This window comes from Chanodichthys erythropterus, chromosome 21 (genome assembly GCF_024489055.1).
Source record: "Chanodichthys erythropterus isolate Z2021 chromosome 21, ASM2448905v1, whole genome shotgun sequence".
In the NCBI taxonomy this organism is placed as follows: Eukaryota; Metazoa; Chordata; class Actinopteri; order Cypriniformes; family Xenocyprididae; genus Chanodichthys; species Chanodichthys erythropterus.
In genome coordinates this window covers 30,496,200-30,518,721 of record NC_090241.1, presented here as the reverse complement: position 1 = coordinate 30,518,721, position 22,522 = coordinate 30,496,200, and the positions used below count along the sequence as shown (strand labels likewise).

The 22,522-nt window shown below is 38.0% G+C and overlaps 1 protein-coding gene and 1 long non-coding RNA gene across 2 annotated transcripts in view; one reads left to right on the top strand and one right to left on the bottom strand.

Moving 5' to 3' along the window:
• LOC137010937 (novel protein similar to human membrane-associated guanylate kinase-related (MAGI-3) (MAGI-3)) overlaps positions 1–16,127 on the top strand; it is a 138,353-nt gene extending 122,226 nt beyond the window's left edge. Inside the window, exons 10-21 of the mRNA XM_067373406.1 lie at positions 137–754; positions 4,101–4,132; positions 5,807–5,966; positions 7,470–7,564; positions 7,693–7,885; positions 7,997–8,176; positions 8,667–8,864; positions 9,309–9,396; positions 9,549–9,654; positions 10,721–10,858; positions 11,136–11,271; positions 12,455–16,127. Of these exons, the coding sequence (XP_067229507.1) occupies positions 137–754; positions 4,101–4,132; positions 5,807–5,966; positions 7,470–7,564; positions 7,693–7,885; positions 7,997–8,176; positions 8,667–8,864; positions 9,309–9,396; positions 9,549–9,654; positions 10,721–10,858; positions 11,136–11,271; positions 12,455–13,485 (2,975 nt within the window). The 3' untranslated portion in view covers positions 13,486–16,127. The remainder of the gene's footprint in view (positions 1–136; positions 755–4,100; positions 4,133–5,806; positions 5,967–7,469; positions 7,565–7,692; positions 7,886–7,996; positions 8,177–8,666; positions 8,865–9,308; positions 9,397–9,548; positions 9,655–10,720; positions 10,859–11,135; positions 11,272–12,454) is intronic.
• On the bottom strand, positions 8,636–11,107 carry LOC137010938 (uncharacterized). The gene is made up of 3 exons (XR_010893427.1): positions 10,964–11,107; positions 10,717–10,837; positions 8,636–8,855 (listed from the first exon to the last, which is right to left on the bottom strand). It is a non-coding gene; the product is annotated as an uncharacterized lncRNA (long non-coding RNA).
• Positions 16,128–22,522: the final 6,395 nt, after the last annotated feature.

Here is a 22,522-nt window from a genome sequence, read left to right as displayed (position 1 = left end):
TTTTGAGTAAACTATTCATTTTATCTAGTGTCTGTCAAAAACACAAATGCATTAGAAAAGTTGTTGATCCACTTTGTAATGATTCTTTTCTTCAGTTCTTTCTCATGCTGTCAAATTTCCTCTCTTCTTATCCAAGGTGATGTTATTGTGGAAATCAACGGCACACTTGTCTTAGGCAAGACGCATGCTGACGTGGTCCACATGTTCCAGTGCATCCCAATTAACCAGTACGTGGACATGGTCCTTTGTCACGGATACTCACTCCCACCTGACGTGGATGCGGACAGCGAGGACCTACCTCCTCCCCCTCCACCTCCGACAGGAGAGATCGTAACCGCCGTACCCCTCATCAATGGCCAGCCGCTGCTGGTCAAAGGTGACGCACTCCACGGCTCCTCCCAAGAGCTTCACTATGTAACCACAGATGCCAGCGGGCGGCCAGTGGTTGCTGCGCTTCCAGGAGGCAGCATCAGTGCCAATGATAGGCCAGAGACGGGGATGCTGCAACCGGAGCTGGTGAGCGTTCCAATCGTGAAGGGACCTGGAGGATTTGGCTTTGCCATTGCAGACTGTCCACTGGGGCAGAAGGTGAAAATGATCCTGGATGAGCAGTGGTGCCGAGGACTGTTGAAAGGAGATGTGATAAAGGAGATTAACAGGCAGAATGTGCAAACGCTGAGCCACGCGCAGGTGGTGGATATACTGAAGGACCTCCCTGTGGGGAGCGAAGTGAATCTGTTGGTGTTGAGAGGAGGTAAGAGAGCAGGAGGGTATGTGGAACATCTCACTGATCCGTTTAGGCCATAAACATGGACTACACAAGCAGAAGAAGCCGAAAGTTTACACTAATTCCCACTATGGTGGCTCTTGTGCACATTTCTGTTGCATTATGATGTGCATTCTAACACAAAACACAGCATCATGCAAAATGCAGCTAGAATTCTTTGCTTTGTTCCTGTAGCTTAAACAGTACAGCATGGCACTAGCAACAATAGGTTTGATTCCCAGGAAATTCATGTTTATTTGTGCAGCACTTTTCACAATACAGATTGTTTCAAACAGCTGTACGGAAAATGCATTTCAATGATCCTGTGCATGTGTAGAGTATGCTTTGGGCCTTTGGGCAGTTATAGAGTTTAGTTAGTGTAGCTATAGGTTGTTGTCCCTAATCTTTTTTCTTGCTTATTTTAAACTAAAACTTTCCTCTGCTCTCCATCACACACACTCAAAATGGATTTTAGGCATAAAAACCTTGCTGAAAAGACTTTTAAAGACTTTAGGCCCTATTTTAATGATCTAAGCGCATGGTCTGAAGTGCATGGTGGAGGTGCACTTAGGGCATATCCAAATCCACTTTGCAAGTTTAACGATGGAAAAAGTGGGCAGCGTGCAGGCGCATGGTCCAAAAGGGTTGTACCTAATCTCTTAATGAGTCATGGGTGTGTTTTGGGCATAACATGCAATAAACCAATTAGAGTGTCATCTCCCATTCCTTGCATGGCAGATTTCTATTTACATGGCGGAATATAGACACCCTCAACCTGACGAGTCAGTTTAAATACATGTGTGTATCGCCACGATTGGTCAAATAATTAGCCAATTTCATTCGTCATTACTGCAAAAAAAGGTAATTCTGATACATGCAATGACTATCCATTATGTACACAATAATAATTGTGCTCTGCTGCGAGTCCCTGTGTGTGTAACAAGCAGAGTTTATGTGCGTTGTTGCTATAGGTGCATAGACACCCTTTAAATGACAAAAAATAAACAATAAATAAAAAATACTGCACCATTAGAATAGGTTTTCATTGGTCAATGGTACAATCGTTTTCAGTTGCCTCAAAATAGCAACATGCCAACAATGCATCTGAACACACCTCGTTTTCAGATCAGCACGCCCATGGGTGAACAGATGGGTGCAAACGCATTTGCTATTTAAACAACGTGGGCGCTGGACGTGAAAATGATAACTGGTTTGGGCTGAAACTAGCAAAAAACACTTGTGTCGAGCCTGGCATCACATTGCGTCGGGTGTATGATAGGGCCCTAAGACTAGAATGAAGTGAATATAAATGTGAAAATTAATAAAACAGTCAAACTTTTTATACTTCTTTAAACTTTCAGACAAGCCTTTGTCAAGCCATCATTCAGTACTTCTTTTTGTAGTAAAATTACACTTATTGCAGTTATATAAATTGCAATTTATTTTATTTTTTACCTCTTTAAATTCAAATTCTGTATCATATTTACTCATTTGAATTCATTCAATATTCAGAAATCGAAAAAAATAAATTAATTCCCAATTCTTGGAAAGTGTACACTGCAAAAAGTCAGTTTCTTAAGCCCTATACCGATGGGACTGGTTTTCCAAATGATGTTTGAGTTGCAATTCTTATCACTTGACATCTGTGATTTTATGTACTGTTTTGGATGGGACTGTCATCTGTTTATTACAGAGATGGGAGTGTTTTTTCCATATATATGAGCATTACAGAAGGTCATCTGCTCTGCTTACGTGCATCACAAATGATGTATATGTCTATTAATTTATTGTTTGTTGATATAAATTTAATTTATTATAAAAAACATATTTAAGTAAACTTTTCGAGTTTATAAACTTGCATAAATGAGCAGAGAAATCTAGACAAATATCTTACTCTTACCTGACATTAAAACTTTTCACAGTTTCTGCAATTTGGCTCTATTTATTAATTTTATAATGTTATTTTTTCATTGGATACCATCCGTATTGATGAAATGAAATCATGCCAAAGATTGGTGCGCAAATGGTAGCTCAGGTTGTTAAAAAAAAGAGGATGAGAAGCGTTAGGATAACTAGTCTTGTCTAAATACGGCTTTATTTAGGATCTTGTTTTTCTGCACAAATATCTAAACTTTCTTACTTCAAGAACATTTACTGTATGTGAGATGCAAAATCTCATGTTTTGTTTTCTGAGAAATACATCAAAATGATTGTGGTTTATGTGTTTAACCTCAGCTAATTTTGATAGATTACTCAGAAAAAAAATATATACCATATACTGGAGAGCAGCTCCAGTATGCTGGTCTTTTCAGCAGGGAATTGCACAAAGGCTCTTTTCCTTTTGTCTCTCTTTTTTTTGTTATCTCTCCATTCTTCAGCAGGTGAGAAATCAGTTCCATTCTTTTCCCCACTTCATAATTTTACATTTTAGCCGCACTTGTTCTCCTCTCCTCCACTCTCACTGATCATACTTGAGGTGTGTTTCTGTCTCTTGGGAGAACGTTATGTAAGAATGATGGACCGTTGCTTCTGACACAGTTGGCAGGAGAGGCTCCTTTGCATTTTTTGCACCCACTCTGTGGGGTTGGCTGGGAATTTGGGAAATGAGTCTATATCATAGGGGAATTTCAGGATGTGTCTGCAAAGAATTCTGTGAGGATTTATTGTCTGCTGAGTGAAGCAGGGAGGGGGGAAAAGAGAGAGAGAGAGCAAAATAATGCTTTAATCAGTTCCATTAACCCTCAAAGGCTGAGTAAGTTTCGTCATTCATTGCTTAGCCATTAAATTCAATGGAAATCACACCAATCAAGAGAAAGGCAGAGAGAAAACAAAGGGAATGAATAAACGGCGTGGGTTCTGAAATGACAGATGGAAGCATAGCTGCGTCATTATTTTATGCATGACTTCTGTCATTTGCAATGTCTCTCTCCCTGGAGAATTCATAGTATCCATCATCATTTTCTCTTATGTACATTTATTTTATCCATCTTTAATGGCTCCTAGATGACGCATGTGTCATGATTAACTCAGCTCGGAATTGGCTCAGGAAACGCCCCACTTTGAAGCACTTGAATGACGCTTCCTCTTTGAGTAGCTTTTTAGTTAGATGGATGGGAATTAATAATGTAGCACTGAAACAATGTATTCTCTTGCCTTTTTCATGTTTGAGAGGCAACAACCATGAAGCACTGTCATTATAATAAGGCTAGAAACTTTCTATCTCAGTAATGAGTTCCTGTTTTTTTCATCTGTGTGTTGATGAGTGCCTGTTCCCCAATTTTTCCCTCTTTCAGTGCTACTTATGTCTCTCATTTGCCTTTTTTTCTGTTTCTAGGTCAGACATCGCCTGTGAAGAGTTTAAGACCTGTGAGTATGATAATAGATTTTCAGAGGTGATAATGACCTTGTAGAGCTGAGGAAATGGCAGAATATTTTATTTTGTGCTGATTAAATTTCTTCTCAATTATTGCTCGTACTTGGGGTTTGGGATTTGAACCAACACCTCCCTGTAAGTACTAAAGTTTGATAGCTAACACGTCCCGCACCATTTGTATTGCAGACATGAATGATTTGTGTGGCTTGTACTTTTTTTTTTTTTTTTAAGTGTTCAGATTTCAAAAATTTCCAATAGACTTACATTGAAGAAGGATTTTAAAGGATCTGAATATCATAGACACTTGTAGGTGGACACTTTTGACTCTGGCCTGTAAAGAACAACCTGGCAACCACTCAAACAACCCCAGAAACCACTTTGCAACCACATACAACACCCTAGAAACAACCTAGCAACACTTTAACAACATCCCAGTTCAACATAGAAACACCATAACAACCACCCAGAACCATAGAAACTACTTAGCCACCACCTAGAATGCCCTAAACAACCTAGCAATGCTTTAATGACCACCCATTTCAAAATAGAAACCACCTAGCAACCACCCAGAACACCCCAGAAATTCCCTAGTAACCACCCGGAAAACCCTAGATACCACCTATAACACCTTAGTAACCCTAGAAAACAGTTATCAAACACCCAGAACACCATAGAAACCACCTTGTAACCACACAGAAAACCCTAGAAACCACCTAGCAACCACCCAGAAAACCATAGAAATGCCCTAGCAACTACCCAGAACACCCTATAAACCAACTAGAACATCTTGGAAACGCCCTAGCAACCACTAAGAACACATTAGAAACCCTGTAAAGAAGTTATCAAACACCTAGGACACTAGAGAAACCACCTTCTAACCACACAGAAAACCCTAGAAACCACCTAGCCGACCATTGAGACCACCGTAGAAATGCCCTAGCAAGTAGCAACCACCCAGAACACCCTAGAAACCACCTATAAACACCAAGAGACCACATGGAAAATCTTAGAAGCTCCCTGGAACTCTAGAGACCACATAGTAACTGCCCCGAAAACCCTTAAATCCACCTAGCAATGCCCTAACAATCCCTCAGAACCCCATAAAACCACCTAGTAATGCCCAAGCAACCACTCGGGACATCTTGGTAACCACATTGCAATCCTTGGCAACCACCCTAGTATCATGGTGGTGAGTTTTGTATGGACAACACCACTCACAGTTTCTACAGTAAATGTAAAAATCTAGTTGTTAAAAATGAAATGCTTTAAAAACACCAGTAACTTTACCAAAAACAAGTTAATGTGAGGCAAAACTGCAAAAACATTAATTGTATAGGATTGTTGGGCTTCATTTTCCCGTGGGTTTCCTGAAAAACATCAAATATCTCAGCCTCACTGTTTTTCAGCATCACTCTTGAAATGGAAACTATTTGCAAATTAATTGAGAGAATTTTTCTTTTTCTGCTAACCAGACCACAAAGGCACGATCCAACGATAATAGTGTTTCTTTTTAGTCTATCTGTACAAACTTGCTTGCACTCTCTCAGAAGACACACCCAGCAAGCCGTTTTAAAGTTGCATATAAATAGACCATATCTATGTGCACTCTGCGGGTCACTTTGTGAAGTGGTATTAAAACACATCTCATTCCTCTTTTATTCCAACAGAGACCGGGGATGAGTGCCAGTACTGAGACTCTGGACCGTTGCCATGACATCATGGTTCCCCAGGCTTTGACCTATCACTCAAACATACTGCCATGTAGCTCTCCAAAACAAGACGCTTCCCTCCACTACAGCAAGCCCAAAGCCTTGTCGGAGAGCATAGGTGAGTCTCTGCAGAGCTGATACCGCAGGAGGAAACTCTTTTATGTTACAGCACCATGATGTCGAAAACATTCCGGTAGGTGGGTCCCCAGCCAGGATTGGGGAGGCAATTTTGTTTTATATAGGTCTACTGTATATCAAATGTAAATTTATGTCCAGTATTCTTAATTTTCTTGCTCAGCTTTTCTTTTGAATAGTCAACTTATTTTCAGCAGTCATCAAGCTTGTACACTCTGGTCACAGACCCGAAGATGTTCCTTTAATTTCCCCAAGCTGACTGCTCACTGAAAAACCCCACAATCATCATGTTTTCAGGCCATTTCAAGTTTGATTTTGATGTGACAAAGCAGTAAAATGGTTGAGTTGTTTACTTACTTTTTAATAAGTCTTCCTCTTAATGCCATTGTTGTCTTCATTCAGGCCTATGAGAATGCGCACGGAAACAAGAGGCGGCATCAACCAATCATATCCAATCATAACCGATCATATCCAATCAAAGCGCGATGGGGGCATTGCCTCCTCTCATGTGACTTTCCCCCATTCATTCCTAGTTACCCCCCACTAAACCCACCACATGCATTAGGGTGTCTGTTTTAATTCAATGGGGACCGAGGAGACATGCCTCCCGCTGTAACTTCACCTGCTGGTGTCGCTGTTGGACACTGTTACTTTATAAAAACAAGTGACTTTACACTTTTTAATGTCACATTTTGTAATGTAATATTTGTTTTTTTAAGGAGACACTGCCTCCCTTGCCTCCTCGGAGGAAACGCCCATGATATATATTATAGTTTTTAAAGGTATTGTTCATCCAAAAATAAATTCTATCATAAACAAATCTTAATGTTGTTCACAACCTGTAAGATTTTTTTTCTTTCTTTCTTTCTTTAAGCATAAAAATCAAAATTAGCAATGTGATCAACCTGATCTTACAACAAACGTTGTGGCAAAAAGAACAAAACACTAAGGAACTCTGTTCAACTCATAATGCACGGGAAAACGGCACACTACAATATAACAAGATCTGTGGGCAAATGTATCGTTCTTGTGTATATCGCACCAGGATTAACGGTGTAAAACTTTGAATCAGATTTATAAGCAGAAGATTTTCAATTAATTTCAATTCTGTTACGTTAAACAGTTATTGAATAGCTTTGGAAGACTCTTAATCTAGTTTGTATGGGTTATTTTGTGGTACTTTTTTTTGTCCCTTTAGACCTTACCAGTCACCAACCACTATTATGGAATGGAAAAGAGCAGCTGCTTAATATCAGCATTTGAGCTTCACAGAGAAAAGAAAAAAAAGATTTTCCAATGACATATTTGGGAGAACTACCCTTTTAATTTATGTTCTGGATGCAGAAACAGAAAAAGCCCTATACATGACTGATGAATGGTTGCTTCTTTTTTTTTTTGGATTTACTTTTTTGTGATGAATTGATGAATGTGGTTTATTACAATTTATTTATCGTACCTCAATGTAAATCTGTCTATTGTAATGCAGTACCTCACTATAAAGAGTTGGACGTGTTCATTAAGCGAGATCAGGACACGGGCTTTGGCTTTCGTGTGCTTGGGGGAGAGGGCGCGGAACAACCAGTAAGTCCTTCATACTTCAGTAACCATATTACTAAATATTGGAATACATGGACTGTATTTATGTGATTTATTAGCAGATCGACTTTGTGTCGTATCTCTAAAATGAACTATCCATCTAATTTCATTAGGTCTACATTGGTGCCATCATTCCCCAGGGGGCGGCAGAGAAGGAAGGCCGTCTGAGGGCTGGAGATGAGCTCATTGGCATCGATGGCATCATTGTAAAGGGGAAATCTCACAAACAAGTTCTGGATCTGATGACTAACGCAGCGCGCAATGGACAAGTGCTCCTTTCAGTGCGTAGGAAGGTCATTTACAGAGGTGAGCACTGCTGACTGACAGGCCTTAGACATAAAAACCAGTGCTGGAGTGTAATTAACTGCCTGAAAAGCTTTCATTAAAGGTCAGTCCGTGTAATCTTCTGCTCTATAGATGCCCCAGTGGATGTTGGGAGCGGGGCAGTGACACTTGTGAATGGCTCACCTCGGCTTTCGCGTATCCAGGTGCCAAGCATCAAGGACCAGGAGTCATTTGATATCACACTCCATCGTAAAGATAATGAGGGCTTTGGATTTGTCATCCTCACCTCAAAGAGCAAACCGCCACCTGGAGGTAACAGCAGATTCATTGACGCACCAGCCAAGTCACTTGGAAAATACATTATTTGCAGAGATATACTCATATTTTATGTAATATTTAGTTAATACAATTTATGTAATAATAGTTTTTTACTACATAATAGTGTTGTCAAAAGTACCGACTTCGATACCAAGTCAATACTGAAATTTTCAAAATGTGACGTTTTGAGTGGATTGGTAAACACCTCTGATTAGCCATTGTGTTCACGCGCTCAACATATGTGTGTGTGATTGGCCACACACATATATGTGAACACAGTGGCCAATCAGAGGTGTTTACCAATCCACACAACAGCACTCAAAGCAACACATTTTAAAAATTTCAGTGTCAAAGTCAGTACTTTTGACAACACTACTACATAATACTCTGATTTTTTTAGTTTTGCACAACCTCAGAATTGTTATATTTCCTATGATTCATTCATTATGAAGCCATTCCAATTCTGCTAAGTGATTTGCCTAAGTGTGTGTTGCAGTGATTCCTCATAAGATCGGTCGAATAATCGAGGGCAGTCCAACTGACCGCTGTGGGTTGTTGAACGTGGGCGACCGCATATCCGCTGTGAACAGTCAATCCATTGTGGAGCTCTCCCACAACGAAATTGTTCAGCTTATCAAAGACGCGGGGAACTCCGTCACACTCACTGTGGTTCCTGAGGACGGTGAGTGAGATAATGAAATGTCACATAAACACTGCCGCAGAACATTTTCGTGCTTTCTCAACCTGTGCCTCATGCTTTGATTCGTCACACTAGGGCAATGATGTAGCTTCAATTAAAACGCTAATATCCACAGCAGCATTTGGTATTAATTATGCATGCATATTTAAATTGAATGCTTTATAAAGGGCACTTAGACCAATTATTAGCAAAGCATGAAAATACACAGTTCATTTTTCTCTGTCATGTTTAATATGTGTTAGCTCATAGGTATGAATATGATACAACAAAATAGCATTAATTGGCCAAGGCTTTTGGAGTTAAATAATAAAACATTCCTAATCTTATTTATTTATGATTAGTATGTCAAAATACAGAAGTAACAATGCTGTTTCATGAGGACTTTAACACTTGATGTTTATCAGTCTGTTTTGATTGGCTGTTTAGAGTACAAAGGCCCTCCCTCAGGAGCGAGCTCAGCCAAACAAAGTCCAGCACCGCAGCACAAGATTCTCAAATCCACTCAGGATGAGAGGTGCAGTCCACTATTACATATTTTAACAACTATAAATGTGCTCATTTCTTGTAAATTCATATAAATTCTACAGCCAGTACAATTAAGCTCTTATCACTTATGGAGTACTTAAGCCACACTTCTGTTCTATAATATGTGTTACTTATGTGCAGATATAATTTGGATATGGATGAGATCAGGGATGAGCTCATATGGACGGAGTATAAAGCTCTTACCATGAGTGAACAGGGAACATTGTGTGTCGCCAACTCCAAACAGGCAAGAGTCACACTTACATCATGAACTATAGTCAACACATCTAGTGTAATTTATGATGCAAAAAAATAATAATTTGATGAAAAATAATATGAAGAGTTCCATTGCAAAAACCTGACAAAGTCCGTCTGACATGTTTTCTTTTAAATGGGCATTTTTACCAGGCTCCTCTGTTTAGGATCAGTAATTTCATTTTAATGGCAATGAAAAGGTTATTAGTCAGTTATTGAAATTCCTTATTTTCAAAAATGTCACTTTAGTCAATTAATTGGTATTTAACTTTTTTTTTTGTTGTAAAAACCTCGAAGTCCAAAACTTCTGTCAGTTTTACAGCAGCAAAAGGAACACTGTTGTGTTTACTTGCTACTTGTGAAATCCTGCTATTGCCACAATAACGATGGACAAAACATGAGAAAAACTTGCAGCTTGGCAATTGAATGCTGCTTCATACCCACACCGTCATTCATTTTGAAATCACATGATTTGATTCGCGTCTTCTGATTGGTTCTTCTGTGGACTTAGAGAAGGGGTCTCCAAACTCGGTCCTGGAGGGCCACTGTCCTGCAGAGTTTAGTTCCAACTTGCCTCAACACACCTGCCTGGAAGTTTCTAGTATGCCTAATTAGACCTTGATTAGTTGGATCAAGTTTGTTTAAATGGGGTCGGAGTTAAACTCTGACAGCGGCCCTCCAAGACCAAGTTTGGAAACCCCTGACTTAAAGACTTTTGCTGACAAAGGGAAGTGGCATTTAGCAGTTTCTGCCAACGAACCGGTATTTCTGAATGGGCTGACGCTGGGATTTCGCGGATTTGAAATGAAAGTATTTGATGAACGTATACTATGTGCAGAGAGCATTCGGTCAATACCGGCTTTTGCATCTGAACTCTTCATATTTTATATATATATATATGAGTTTTTCTCATATATATATATATATATTACTACTATATACATACTATGCACATATGCTAGATATTGAAGCCAAGACAAAAGTAATCCAGGGTTTTACTTCAAATATTCATGCCATCACTGGAATAAATTGCATTTTGTGTGTATTTTTTTACCTAGGGCTGTATTGCGGTTGAGTTGGAGCGCGGTCCTCGTGGTTTTGGCTTTAGTCTGAGAGGAGGAACGGAGTATAACATGGGCCTCTACATCCTGCGGCTGGCTGAGGATGGCCCCGCTCTACAGGATGGCAGGATACACGTCAGTACAGCATACCATTCTTTATTAACTCACATGTTGCGGATGTTTTAGGGAAAGAGTGCATTTAAATGTAGTAAAAAAGTTAAGGAAAGCTGAATACTACACCTTTTTTAATCAAATCAGCAAAATATGACAAAATATGTCTTGTTTACAGATGTCTTGAGATGCTTTATGAAGTGCTGTAAAGTAAAACCTTACAAGAAGGTGACAGAACCCTTTTCATGGTTTTGATGATACAACACATAAACAATCTTCTGCTTGAATGTGTCCTCTGCAGGTCGGAGATCAGGTAGTGGAGATCAATGGAGAACAGACACAAGGCATCAGTCACACTAGAGCCATTGAGCTGATTCAAGCTGGAGGAAACAAAGTGCTGCTGTTACTGCGACCACAAGCCCTCTTATCAGAGAACAGTGAGTTATGATACACAAACACAGGATGATACTGCTATATAAGCTGTAAGAACTTCAAGACCACCGAAGTTACTTGCTAACTTCAAATTTTTTTCTTTCTTTCTTTCTTTCTTTCTTTCTTTCTTTCTTTCTTTCTTTCTTTCTTTCTTTCTTTCTTTCTTTCTTTCTTTCTTTCTTTCTTTCTTTCTTTCTTTCTTTCTTTCTTTCTTTCTTTCTTTCTTTCTTTCTTTCTTTCTTTCGTGCAGGTTGTGTAAACTCATCTGCAGTGTGTTACTGCCCCCAGGAGCATCATCACTAACAGCCTCTTTTCCTCTAGGTCTTTTTTCTTTGGTAATGGGACTTTTGCTAAACTTTCTAAGCTCCTTAATTGCTAGACTTTTCTCTGCTTTATTGTGCAAGTTTATATATAGGGCATTATATATATATATTAGAGCTGCACGATTAATTGTTAAAAGTTTGCGATCTCGATTCAAACATCTTATACCTAAATGACAACTATTCACACGTGTCTATTAAACCTTTGACAAAATCATACTGGAACATTGAAATCTGCGTCGGCGCTGCCGCTGATCCAGAGAGAGCAGTTATCATGTTTAGGTACGAAACAGCTTCACAAACCGTCTTTTTAACCACACAGTATCGTTATTTCTCTGTTACAAATATTCAAATAATCACCTTGTATAGTCGTATAGCTACCACCCATAACACAATCAATGCCCTCATAACATCAATGCCCTAGAAACCACCTAGAATACTCTAGCAATCACCTAGCATCCATCTTGAACATTGTAGGATTCACATTACTAGCTATATGCTTGAAACCACCCTGAACACTGTAGCAGTCCTATAGCTACCACCCAAAACACCATAGCAATACCCTAGCAACCAGAACACTCTAGCAATACCCTAGAAGCCACCTCAAAACAATTACCTAGCAACCTTATAACAACTTATAACACTTTAGCAATCCACTAACAACCACACAAAACACTCTAGTAATCACCTAGCAATCACCCAAAACTACATAGCAATGCATTTGCAAACAACCACAACAACCTAGCATTTTGGAATTTAGTACAGGCAAAACCACTCAAAAAAAACAAAAAAAAAAAAAAAAAAAAAAAAGATTATCATGGTAAATATTTATAAGGCTTTAATTAGTTGCAAATCTTTTCGCCCTTAGGTTCTGCAGGAGATGTTATCCTTCCTGATCTGCCGGGATTCAACACTTCCAATTTTCCTCTCAGTTCTCCTCTCCTTCATCCATCATCCACTTCAGCAAAGAAGGGAACGCCAGACCTAACAAGCTCCTTTGCTCGTTCTCTGGGATCCTTGGATCTGGCCTGCGAGGATCTTCGCTCTAAAGACAGCAAGAGGGAGAAGAGTGCCAAACCACGAAACACCAGCTCCTCCAGAGTCTCGCAGCAACGGCACATCAAGAGTAGGTCCGCAGAGAATCTCCTTGATGTGGGAGATACAGAGAAACCCAAAAGCCCATCCAAAGCCAAAGACAAAGCTCGCAGCTACAAAGAAAATTTGAAACAAAGCACTCAAGACTCCCACAAGAACAGAAAGTCCTGCCAACACAGTCGCTCAGTCAGCCCCCAGAAGTCAATGCGTGAAGGACAGGAAGTGGTAATTGGCGAAGCACAGGGACAGAAAGAGGAACGACGTGCAAAGGGGACGCAGAGCATGGACCTGAGAAAAAGTGATGCCGAAAGAAGGAAAAAACAGGAATCTAGAGGAAGGAAGCGAAATGAGGGCCAAGAACAGGAGGAAAGGTGGAGAGCTGAGAGAAAAGAGAGGAGCAAAGGAGGGGATGAAGTGGCTGAGCCAGAAGTGGAAGCTAAGCTCAAAAGCACCCAAAAGAAGAAAAAACCGAGAGATAGAGACATGCAAATCGAAGACACCCACATATCGAGCAGAGAGGGAGATAGGAAAAGCAGAAAAACAAAGGATAAGGGATCTTTGAGGGACCAAAAGGAAGAAAACAAGAAGGAAATGATTACAGACAAGAATGAAAACAAAAGAAAAGGAAATGAGATTGAAAACCGGAATGACGACATTGTCACCACAGATGCAGCAGCTTCAGTCACAACCAGGGCGAGTCTAGTGTTTGACCACCCAGGTCCCTTAAACGATGGCCTTTGGAAGATTCCTAGTTATGCCCGCATTCTTACTCACGAGGAAGTGATGCGAGATATTTGCGAGTAGATGCTTGAGAATAGAAGGTTTAAGACCAGAAACATATGTATGTACGTGAATACAAACACTTCTAGCTAAGATTTCACACATTGTTGTTCCTGCACTTTAACAGGAATTAACGCAAATTATTTACAGTTGTGGCAGAGCAACGTTTGGAAGAGAATCTTGCTGAGAAAGTTAGTAAACTTTTGACATGTTTATAGCTAGCACTGTTGCTGTTATTGACATTATTTTAAAGAAAACTATCAGCCCCTTGAGTACAAGACTAAACATCTTGTACTCAGGAGGTGCGATAGAGTTTTCCTTATACGTCTATGTTCAATAGGTCATAGCGTCATAGGCGTTTCAAGCACTTGCATACTTCTGCAGAAGGTTACACCCTAACTTTTCTTAACGTGTTGCCTACACTGTAAAAAATCAAAAGCTGAGAAAACTCAAAAACGTATGCAGGAATTCAGGACTTTGAGTATACACAGTTTGTGGAAAATCTCTAACATTATCCGTTAATTGAAATCATGCATCCATAGAAAGCAAAAGCAAATGTTGGTCAGTGACATGGTTCTGTCCATCAAATTTTGGTTGGACGGAGGCAGATCTGAATGGGAGCATGCGGCCGATGAATTGTTCACAATAAACAGTGACTTTTCATTTCATGCCAACTTTAAGCTGTTGACTTGTGTAAAGGGCCGTTTACACGACAGTTTTCAACTAAAAAAAATTTTTTTATGCATTTTGGCTGTTAATTTACACAACAACAGTGTTTTGGAGGCCTGAAAATGCAAAATTTTTAAAATGGGGTTTTTGAAAGCAATAACGTAATCATCTCTGTGTAAACCACAAAAAAGCCAATTTGTGCAAACAGTGACGTTATGCACATGCGTATTATGTGTGCAGTCTAAAGGAGCATAGCGTTTCTTTAAAAAGTGACATTGCCACCTACTGACCTGGCATGAATAATACAGCATTTTTAGTCATTTTCGCAGATCCGTATGAACACAATGGTGTCCTTTGTATCATCTGTACGCAAAAAAAAAAAAAAAATGCAAAGGAAAAACTTTTCAGTTTTTAGTTCATCATATTTGTGTAAACTTATCCTTAAGCTAACTATCTGATTAATAAACAATCTGGTTTAAAGGCACAGACATTCCAAGGTCTTAACTTTATCCCCTGGTTGATAGAGAGGTTTGTAACCATGTACCTTCAGTGCATAGGCCAAGCATTCACACGTTTGTTCACGTACTTTTCATGAGTATGTTTTTGGCCTTACACCTTGTTTTTCTCCAGGTGGTCTCCCATCCAGGCTCGTGACTGCTTAGCTTATGATGTTAACCATGTTCATGTCCTTCTCTTTGGACAGTGGTCAGCATGAGCTTCTCATTGAAACAATTTACAAATGTTTGTAGTCTGTCTCGCCGTTACACAAACAGACTGATTCGGCATGAGGTTTCATCCAAACTGCTTTATGGAGATCAATGCTTAATCGTCTTGGACAGACAATTTCTGAGGCTTTGTGGTCAAACGCATGGAGCTCCATTTTAATTTCCTTCAAGCCAGCTGACATTAAACAACACAAGGACTCTCTCGACATCACAATGCAATCCTTCCTTATGCAATTTAAGAGAACACGCCCCATCAATCACCAAAACAACAATGCAAGTTTATGTTTCGGTCAAAAACAGCACGTCCTTACCCCAAAGAATCTTTTTTTTTTTTTTTTTTTTTTTTCCTGCATGCAAAGTAGAACACACAAACTTCTTGTTTTGTTGCATGCCTTTTAGACCCGTGCAGTTTTTCTCTAATGTTTCGAACCTTGTAAATAAGAACTGTTATGAAGATTGGGGGCTTTACCAGGGACTTTTCAGACTGTTCTCTCTCTCTTCCATGTCTTTGACTCCATGATCTCCAAATATTATAACTGCAAATGACCAGAAACTTGTGCTTTAATATACCAAGAAGATGATCAAATGTTTTATTTATTGAAATATGTATATGGATAGATACATGTAGCTATAACAGATTGTGACATTGATTTCGGTGTAGAGATCCAGGCTCTTGCTAAAGCACCGTGGTAGTTTTACCTTGTAGCAACTGTTTTGACTTGTCACAAAACAAATGGTACATGCAAATGTATTTTTTAAATATTCTATGAAATCAGATTTAATATGGTAAATATTTATTTTATTTTTCTGGACCTGCATGTCCAGTCTGCTCAAGATGAAGGCAAGCAGTGCAAGCAATTCAAGCCCTCCGTTATGAGGCTGTACTTTATGCTGGTCAAGCTTCGATTTATGACCAGAAGCCAATGCACATGGGTGAACCTCGTGAAGGATGTAAAGGGGTTATATTTCATCCCAAATTCAAAAGAAAATATGGCAACACTTTACTTAAAGCCTTCATAATGTACATTAAAATGCATTCTATCTTTTCATAAATTATTGTAACCAGAGTTAATTGTTTGTCTGTCATGTGCTTTAATGCATTATATTTTTTTAAAGGTTTGTTCAGTGAATAGATAAGTATTATAATTTATTATAACTGTGGTTATAATAATTCATGAGACCATGCAATGCAGTAATAAGGAGCATTAAAAGGCATAATTAATTCATTTTAAAATCTGTTGTAATGCATTATATATAAAGATAAGATTTTGCATTAAGGCCTGTTTTACCTTTACCTTACATAAAAGACATTAAAATTTTAATTTTATTATATATATATATATATATATATATATATCACTGCAGTCAAAATCAAACTGTATGGATCAATTACAGAATTTTTTAGGGGATAAATCTTAAATTTTATGCAAGTAGAGAAATCATAAGAACAGGCTTCATTAAGCTTCAGTGATTTTATGCAAATTAAGTTTTTTTTTTTCTCTTTTGATTTGGAGGTGAAATATGACCCAGACATGTTTTTTTTTTGTGAGATTCACCCTAATGTGAAAAGATTTGCTGTCTATGAAGCAGGGAAAAAATGATCCCACCTAAAAATAGGATTGTTGCGGGTATAATGTCTTCTATCTATTTGATGATCATCAGCTAATTGTGTCCATGCTTGCATCACATGGTCAGTTGTGGAAGGTTTCTGAAAGGGCTGATTTATTAGGGTTTTGAGGTCTGAAATGTGGCCAAGATAAACGTGTAAGGTGTGAGTTCATATAGGAAATGACATGATCTATCAATACCAAAGGACTGGTGGCCATTCCATATGTTGTGTGTAAAGCGATTATGACCTCAGGGTTTGGATATGTAACTAACAGCTGTGTGGCACGCATCTTTGATATAAATGATGATGAGAACGCAAACTAATTACAAAGACAAGATTATTGTTCACGATAAGTTTTGGTGGTGTTACATTGTGTTTTTGTGCATATGCCAGTAATGTTAGCATCTGCTGTACATAACTCATCTCAGTGTTCATATTTAAAAGTGGGGCCTAGAATCACCTCATATTAGACTAAATACATATGGTCTCAATATAATGTGGTCTGATTCATGTAAATGTTTAAATATTGTACAGCACCTTTATAAAAAATAGCTGAGTGCTCTCTCAGAACAAAGAATAGAAATATGTAAATTTGTTCCGTTATTTTTCTAAGTAATATGGGGGGAATATTTAAAGTCAGTGAAAGAAAATAAAATCATATCCTGGTGTTCTGGTCATGTAAAGTTTTATGCCAAATCAAATCAATTCAATCAAAAGTCAAATGAGTTTCTATATTATTTGCCTTATAAAGGTGCAGTAAGCGATTTCTGAGAAACTGTTGTTATTTGAAATCGGCACCCAAACAAACACACCCCTACCCAACAGAAACAAACATTGCTCCGCCCCCCAAATTAACCAACAGCTGGCGCATCAGACTCTCCGCAAGTATGGATGAATCTGCTGTGATACAACAACAACAGCAGCATACAACATCTTTGTTCTGTAAAAAACAGCAAAAAACAATGTTTCTCACATTTCGAGCAGAAACAAAGCAACCTCAATGTCCGTTTTCAGGCCTTCCCACTCTCTAACAGAGCTGGAAAGCTTTTCCAAAATTAACATGGGTTCTAGCTCTTGCCTGATCGCAACCCTTCTTTTTCCAATTGTATTCCTCTGACCTTTTCCATTTGTATTCCTCTGACCTTTTCCACTTTGGTAATATCCCAGCCATCTCTTTAGTCTTTCCACAAAATATCCCACCCTTGCTTACTCTCCACCCCTATCCTATGATATAAGCCTGCTGATTGGCTACAAGAGTGTTGTAGTGCTTGGTGGATGGATGCACTTTGGTCTATGTACAAACACAATATTTTTTTCATCACACACAGAAAGAGAGAGAGAGTAGACATCTGGGAATTCACATAATTGATTCTTTAACAGCGTTTCTCAGACATTGCTTACTGCACCTTTAAAGGGATAGTTCACTCAAAAAATAAAATGATCCCGTGATTTACTCACCCTCAAGCCATATATGACTAACACAATCGGATTTAAAAAATATCCTGGCTCCTTCAAGGTTTATAATGGTTGTCCAGATTTTGAAGACAAAAATGCATCCATCCATAAAAAAATGAATCCAAACGGCTGCAGGGGGTTAATAAAGGCCTTGTGTTAATAAAGGTTTGTGTAAGACAAATATTATTATTTTAAACTTTATTGAGAGCTTCTGGCAAAATCACAATTTTGTGCCTTGCCGTTTTAGAATAATGATGTTATCAGCGTATGTGAATTATTTCTTAATTGCTATATCGTTTCTATATTAACATTAGCTATATTTTAATTAAGATAATTTTCTGCTGACTTTTGGAAAAGAAAAGGCAGTGTGACAAAGCCGAACGCGCACAGATAAAACATATGTTTGACTAATTTCATTATTTTAAGATGACTTGAAGCCATACGATTTAAAAAAGAAAATACAATGACTGTGACCGTGACATTATTATCCTAACTCAAGTTGTCTACAGAAAGTCTTATCCCGGTCTGTCACGCCTACAGCATTGTCTAGATGATAAAACCTATGGCCTGTCACACACAAAATGTAGTCTACTTTATGGCTTACAGTAAAGAAATATGCCAGTCTAAGCGGCATTTGTTCTGCTGAGTTAAGCAGAACACTGCTGTATCATTTCATGATTGCTCAGCGATGTGTAAAGTACTCAGTACCGTAGAGACTGGAGGAGGTATTTTAGGCGGTAGCAGAGATATAAAGGAGCAGATAAATGTATTGCAAACCACTGAAGCAGTGGTGAGAATGGATAATAAATGTCTGACAGGTGAAATATATTAGGATTATTTAACACGCAGTCCTTAGGGATTCTGAGAACTACCACAAGGTGTCACTAACGAGTCTTTTCCAGTAAAATAGGTCACTAACGCTTGTATGGTATAAAAACACAGGCTTACTCACTTGAATGAGTAGACATTTTAAAATATTACAATTATAATTCAAGATTACACAGCTTCACAACCTGTACATTTTACAATTTAAAACTGTAATACACACACACACACACACACATCATGATTCAGGTAGGCTAAATCCAACCGCCCTTTTTCATCTGAATTAGCAAGACCAAGCTGCTACTAAAATCTGTTTTGTATCTTTAACATCTACTGACAATCTTCATAACACAGGGGTTTTTAAAAAGAAGACACATGATGAATCAAATTTCATCACCAGTGATTTCCATCAGTTTCATCATTAGCTTTTCCATAAGCTGAGGTAAACACCATCATAGCAACCACGCTGTAAAAAATGCTGGGTTAAAAACAACCCACATTGGGTTGAAAATGGACAAACCCAGTGATTGGGTTGTTTTAACCCAGTGGTTGGGTTAAATGTTTGCACAACCTGCTGGGTAGTTTTATTTAACTCAACTGTTGTATAAAAATGACTGTATTGCTTGCTTAAAATGAACCCAAAATATGCTGGAAATTAACATTTATTAATATGTTTAATAAATGAGCACATTTTATAAATGAGATAAAGAATAATAAACAATAAACATTTATTAAATTGCTCATTAATAAATGTACACCTTTTGATTATTATTGTTGCCTCTAGTAATTATGTGTCTGATTTTTAATTCCTCACCTATTTTGGATTCATTTTAATCCAGACATATAGTCATTTTTAATCAGTAGTTGGGTTAAATAAAACTACCCAGCAGGTTGGGCAAACCTGGGTTAAAACAACCCAATTGCTGGGTCCATTTTCAACCCAACTTGGGTTGTTTTTAACCAAACATTTTTTAGAGTGTACATTTAATATTAATAAAAGTTAATTTCCAACATATTTTGGGTGTGTTTTAAGCAATACATCAATTTTTTCACAATAGTTGGGTTAAATAAAACCCAAATTAAAACAACCCAGTTGCTTTGTTTGTCCATTTTCAACTCAACTTGGGTTGTTTTTAACCAAATATTTTTTGTACATTTTTACCCCAACCCCCACAAAAAATATCAGAGTTACTTTTTCAAAATAAGTAAAACAAGTTACTTTGTTTTCCCATTTATTGACTGGCAGCTCTCCTGTCCCCATCATGAGTAAGTTCAGAGGTGTTGTGTGCGCTGTGTGAACATGATGGTTATTGTAGTTCTAGACTAAATGTGAACATGCATTTACTCATCTCACTTGCACAAAAACAGATTAAGTATTCCAAAATGAATAAAAACAGTGAAATGCAAACTCAGAATATTATGCAAACCTGCATTATTTAAATGTTAAATTACACAAATATTCTTTATGTGTTTAATCTCACTTTGCATTCCTATAGGCCGAGGCTTATTCATTTCAATTTTGGTGTGAAAGGCACTTTACATTTGCTGAAATGAGAACTTTATTTTTTGTTATTAAATAACAAACAAGCAAGCCCAGCACAGGTGAGAAAAAGTAACACAAAAGTATAACGTAACATTATTTTCCATAAAAAGTAACTAAGTAACAATTACTATTTAATTTTTTAGGGAGTAATGCAAAATTGTAACACATTACTCTAAAGGCACAATGTGTACATTTTAGGAGGATCTATTGACAGAAATTCAATATAATATACATAACTATGTTTTCAGTGGTGTATAAAGACTTTACATAATGAACTGTAAGAATGAGTCATTTCTATCTACAGACACCACGAGTCCCCTTACATGTTAAGTCGCCATTTTGCACTGACATGGTTCTACAGTAGCCCTTAATGGACAAACTGCTTGACTTGCTACTCTCAGATGATGACATCTTTGTCCTATGTTGGTCACCTCAGCTTCTTTATATTGCAATTCGCAACTTCACCAAAAATCAAAATGAAAGTGTTAGTTCACCCAAAAATGAAAATTCTGTCATTAATTACTCACCCTCATGTCGTTCTACACCCGTAAGACCTTCGTTCATCTTCAGAACACAAATTAAGATATTTTTGATAAAATCTGATAGCTCAGTGGGGCCTCCTTGACAGCAGGATAATTAACACTTTCAGATGCCCAGAAAGCTACTAAAGATGTATTTAAAACAGTTCATGTGACTACAGTGATTCAACCTCAGTGTCATGAAGTGACGAGAAGACTTTGTGTGTACAAAAAACAACAACACTGCTTCGAAGCTTTACGAAACTTTTGTTTCGAATCAGTGGTTCGGAGCGCCAAAGTCACGTGATTTCAGTAAACAAGACTTACGTCATTATTGATACACGCTCTGAACCACTGATACTAAACAAAAGATCCGAAAAGCTTCAAAGCTTCATGAAGCAGTGTTTTGCAATCAGCCATCACTAGTTAACTTTGAAAAGTCATTATTTATCGCTTCATAATATTAAGGTTGAACCACTGTAGTCACATGAACTGTTTTAAATATGTTTTTAGTAGCTTTCTGGGCATCTGAAAGTGTTAATTATCTTGCTGGCAATACAGGCCTCACTGAGCCATCGGATTTTATCAAAAATATCTTAATTTGTGCTCCAAAGATGAACGAAGGTCTTACAGGTGTGGAATGACATGAGGGTGAGTAATTAATGACAGAATTTTCATTTTTGGGTGAACTAACCCTTGAAACATTCTTTATTATAGAAGTGAAACACAAAAGCTTCAGCAGGGAGCAAGACCAAAAAAAAAAGGTTCCTGTCTCACAAAAAAAAAAAAGGAAATCCAAAGAAAATAGCAACCACCTCCGTACAAGTTTCCAAACAGTTCAAAAAACAGAAAATACTTAACAAATTGAACTGTCAGCAAAAGGTATAAGCTATACCAAAGCACATTTTCAGTTCAACAAACACTCAATATCAACGGATTAATATCAAAGTAAAACAAAGAAAAGAAACAGGTGGCAAACTGTCAGGGGCAGAAAAGGAGTCCACATGGGGAGAGAAACCTCCAAATCACTGCTTGATGTGCTGTTTATATTGCTGGCCTTTTTCCTGCAGGATTCACTGGATGCAGTGCTAGTTGATAACCAGCAAACAGGGTGCAGGTGTGTGCAGTCATCACCTGTCAGAGCAGCAGAGCACAAATACAGAGGGAGATCACCACATAACAATACGTCACAGGGCGTAACACATAAAAACATAATGTACATAACTGATAACAAAAAAACTAAGAAGAAACATAATGATTAAAAATGAAAAACCATCAAATGTCTCACCGGGAATTCTGGGAATGTTAATTTATGGCTTTTCACTGCAAATTATAAGATGATTTGTTCTTTTTCACTTCCAAAAACGGCAAATTTAACTGTAAAATTAGCAGTTTTTCCTTACTGTTAACCAAGTTTTACAGTGTTCAAGACAAGGTGGAAAGAACAACTAACCACTTGCCATTTTAGAACTTGACTCACTTTGAACCTAAATTGCAGTGGACAAGCTGATGAGAAACAGACCAGGTTGGCGGAATGAGGTATTATCTCCCTGCTCAGATGAGGACAAAATGGGTGGGGTGTGTGTTTATGAGATAAGCGCTGAGAGCATGTTTGGAGTCAGTTTTTTATGTCGAACACTTTTTTTCTGACCATTCCATATAGTCATTGAGAATGAGTTGATTTTATAAAGGTCATTCAGATAAAAGAAGAAGAAAA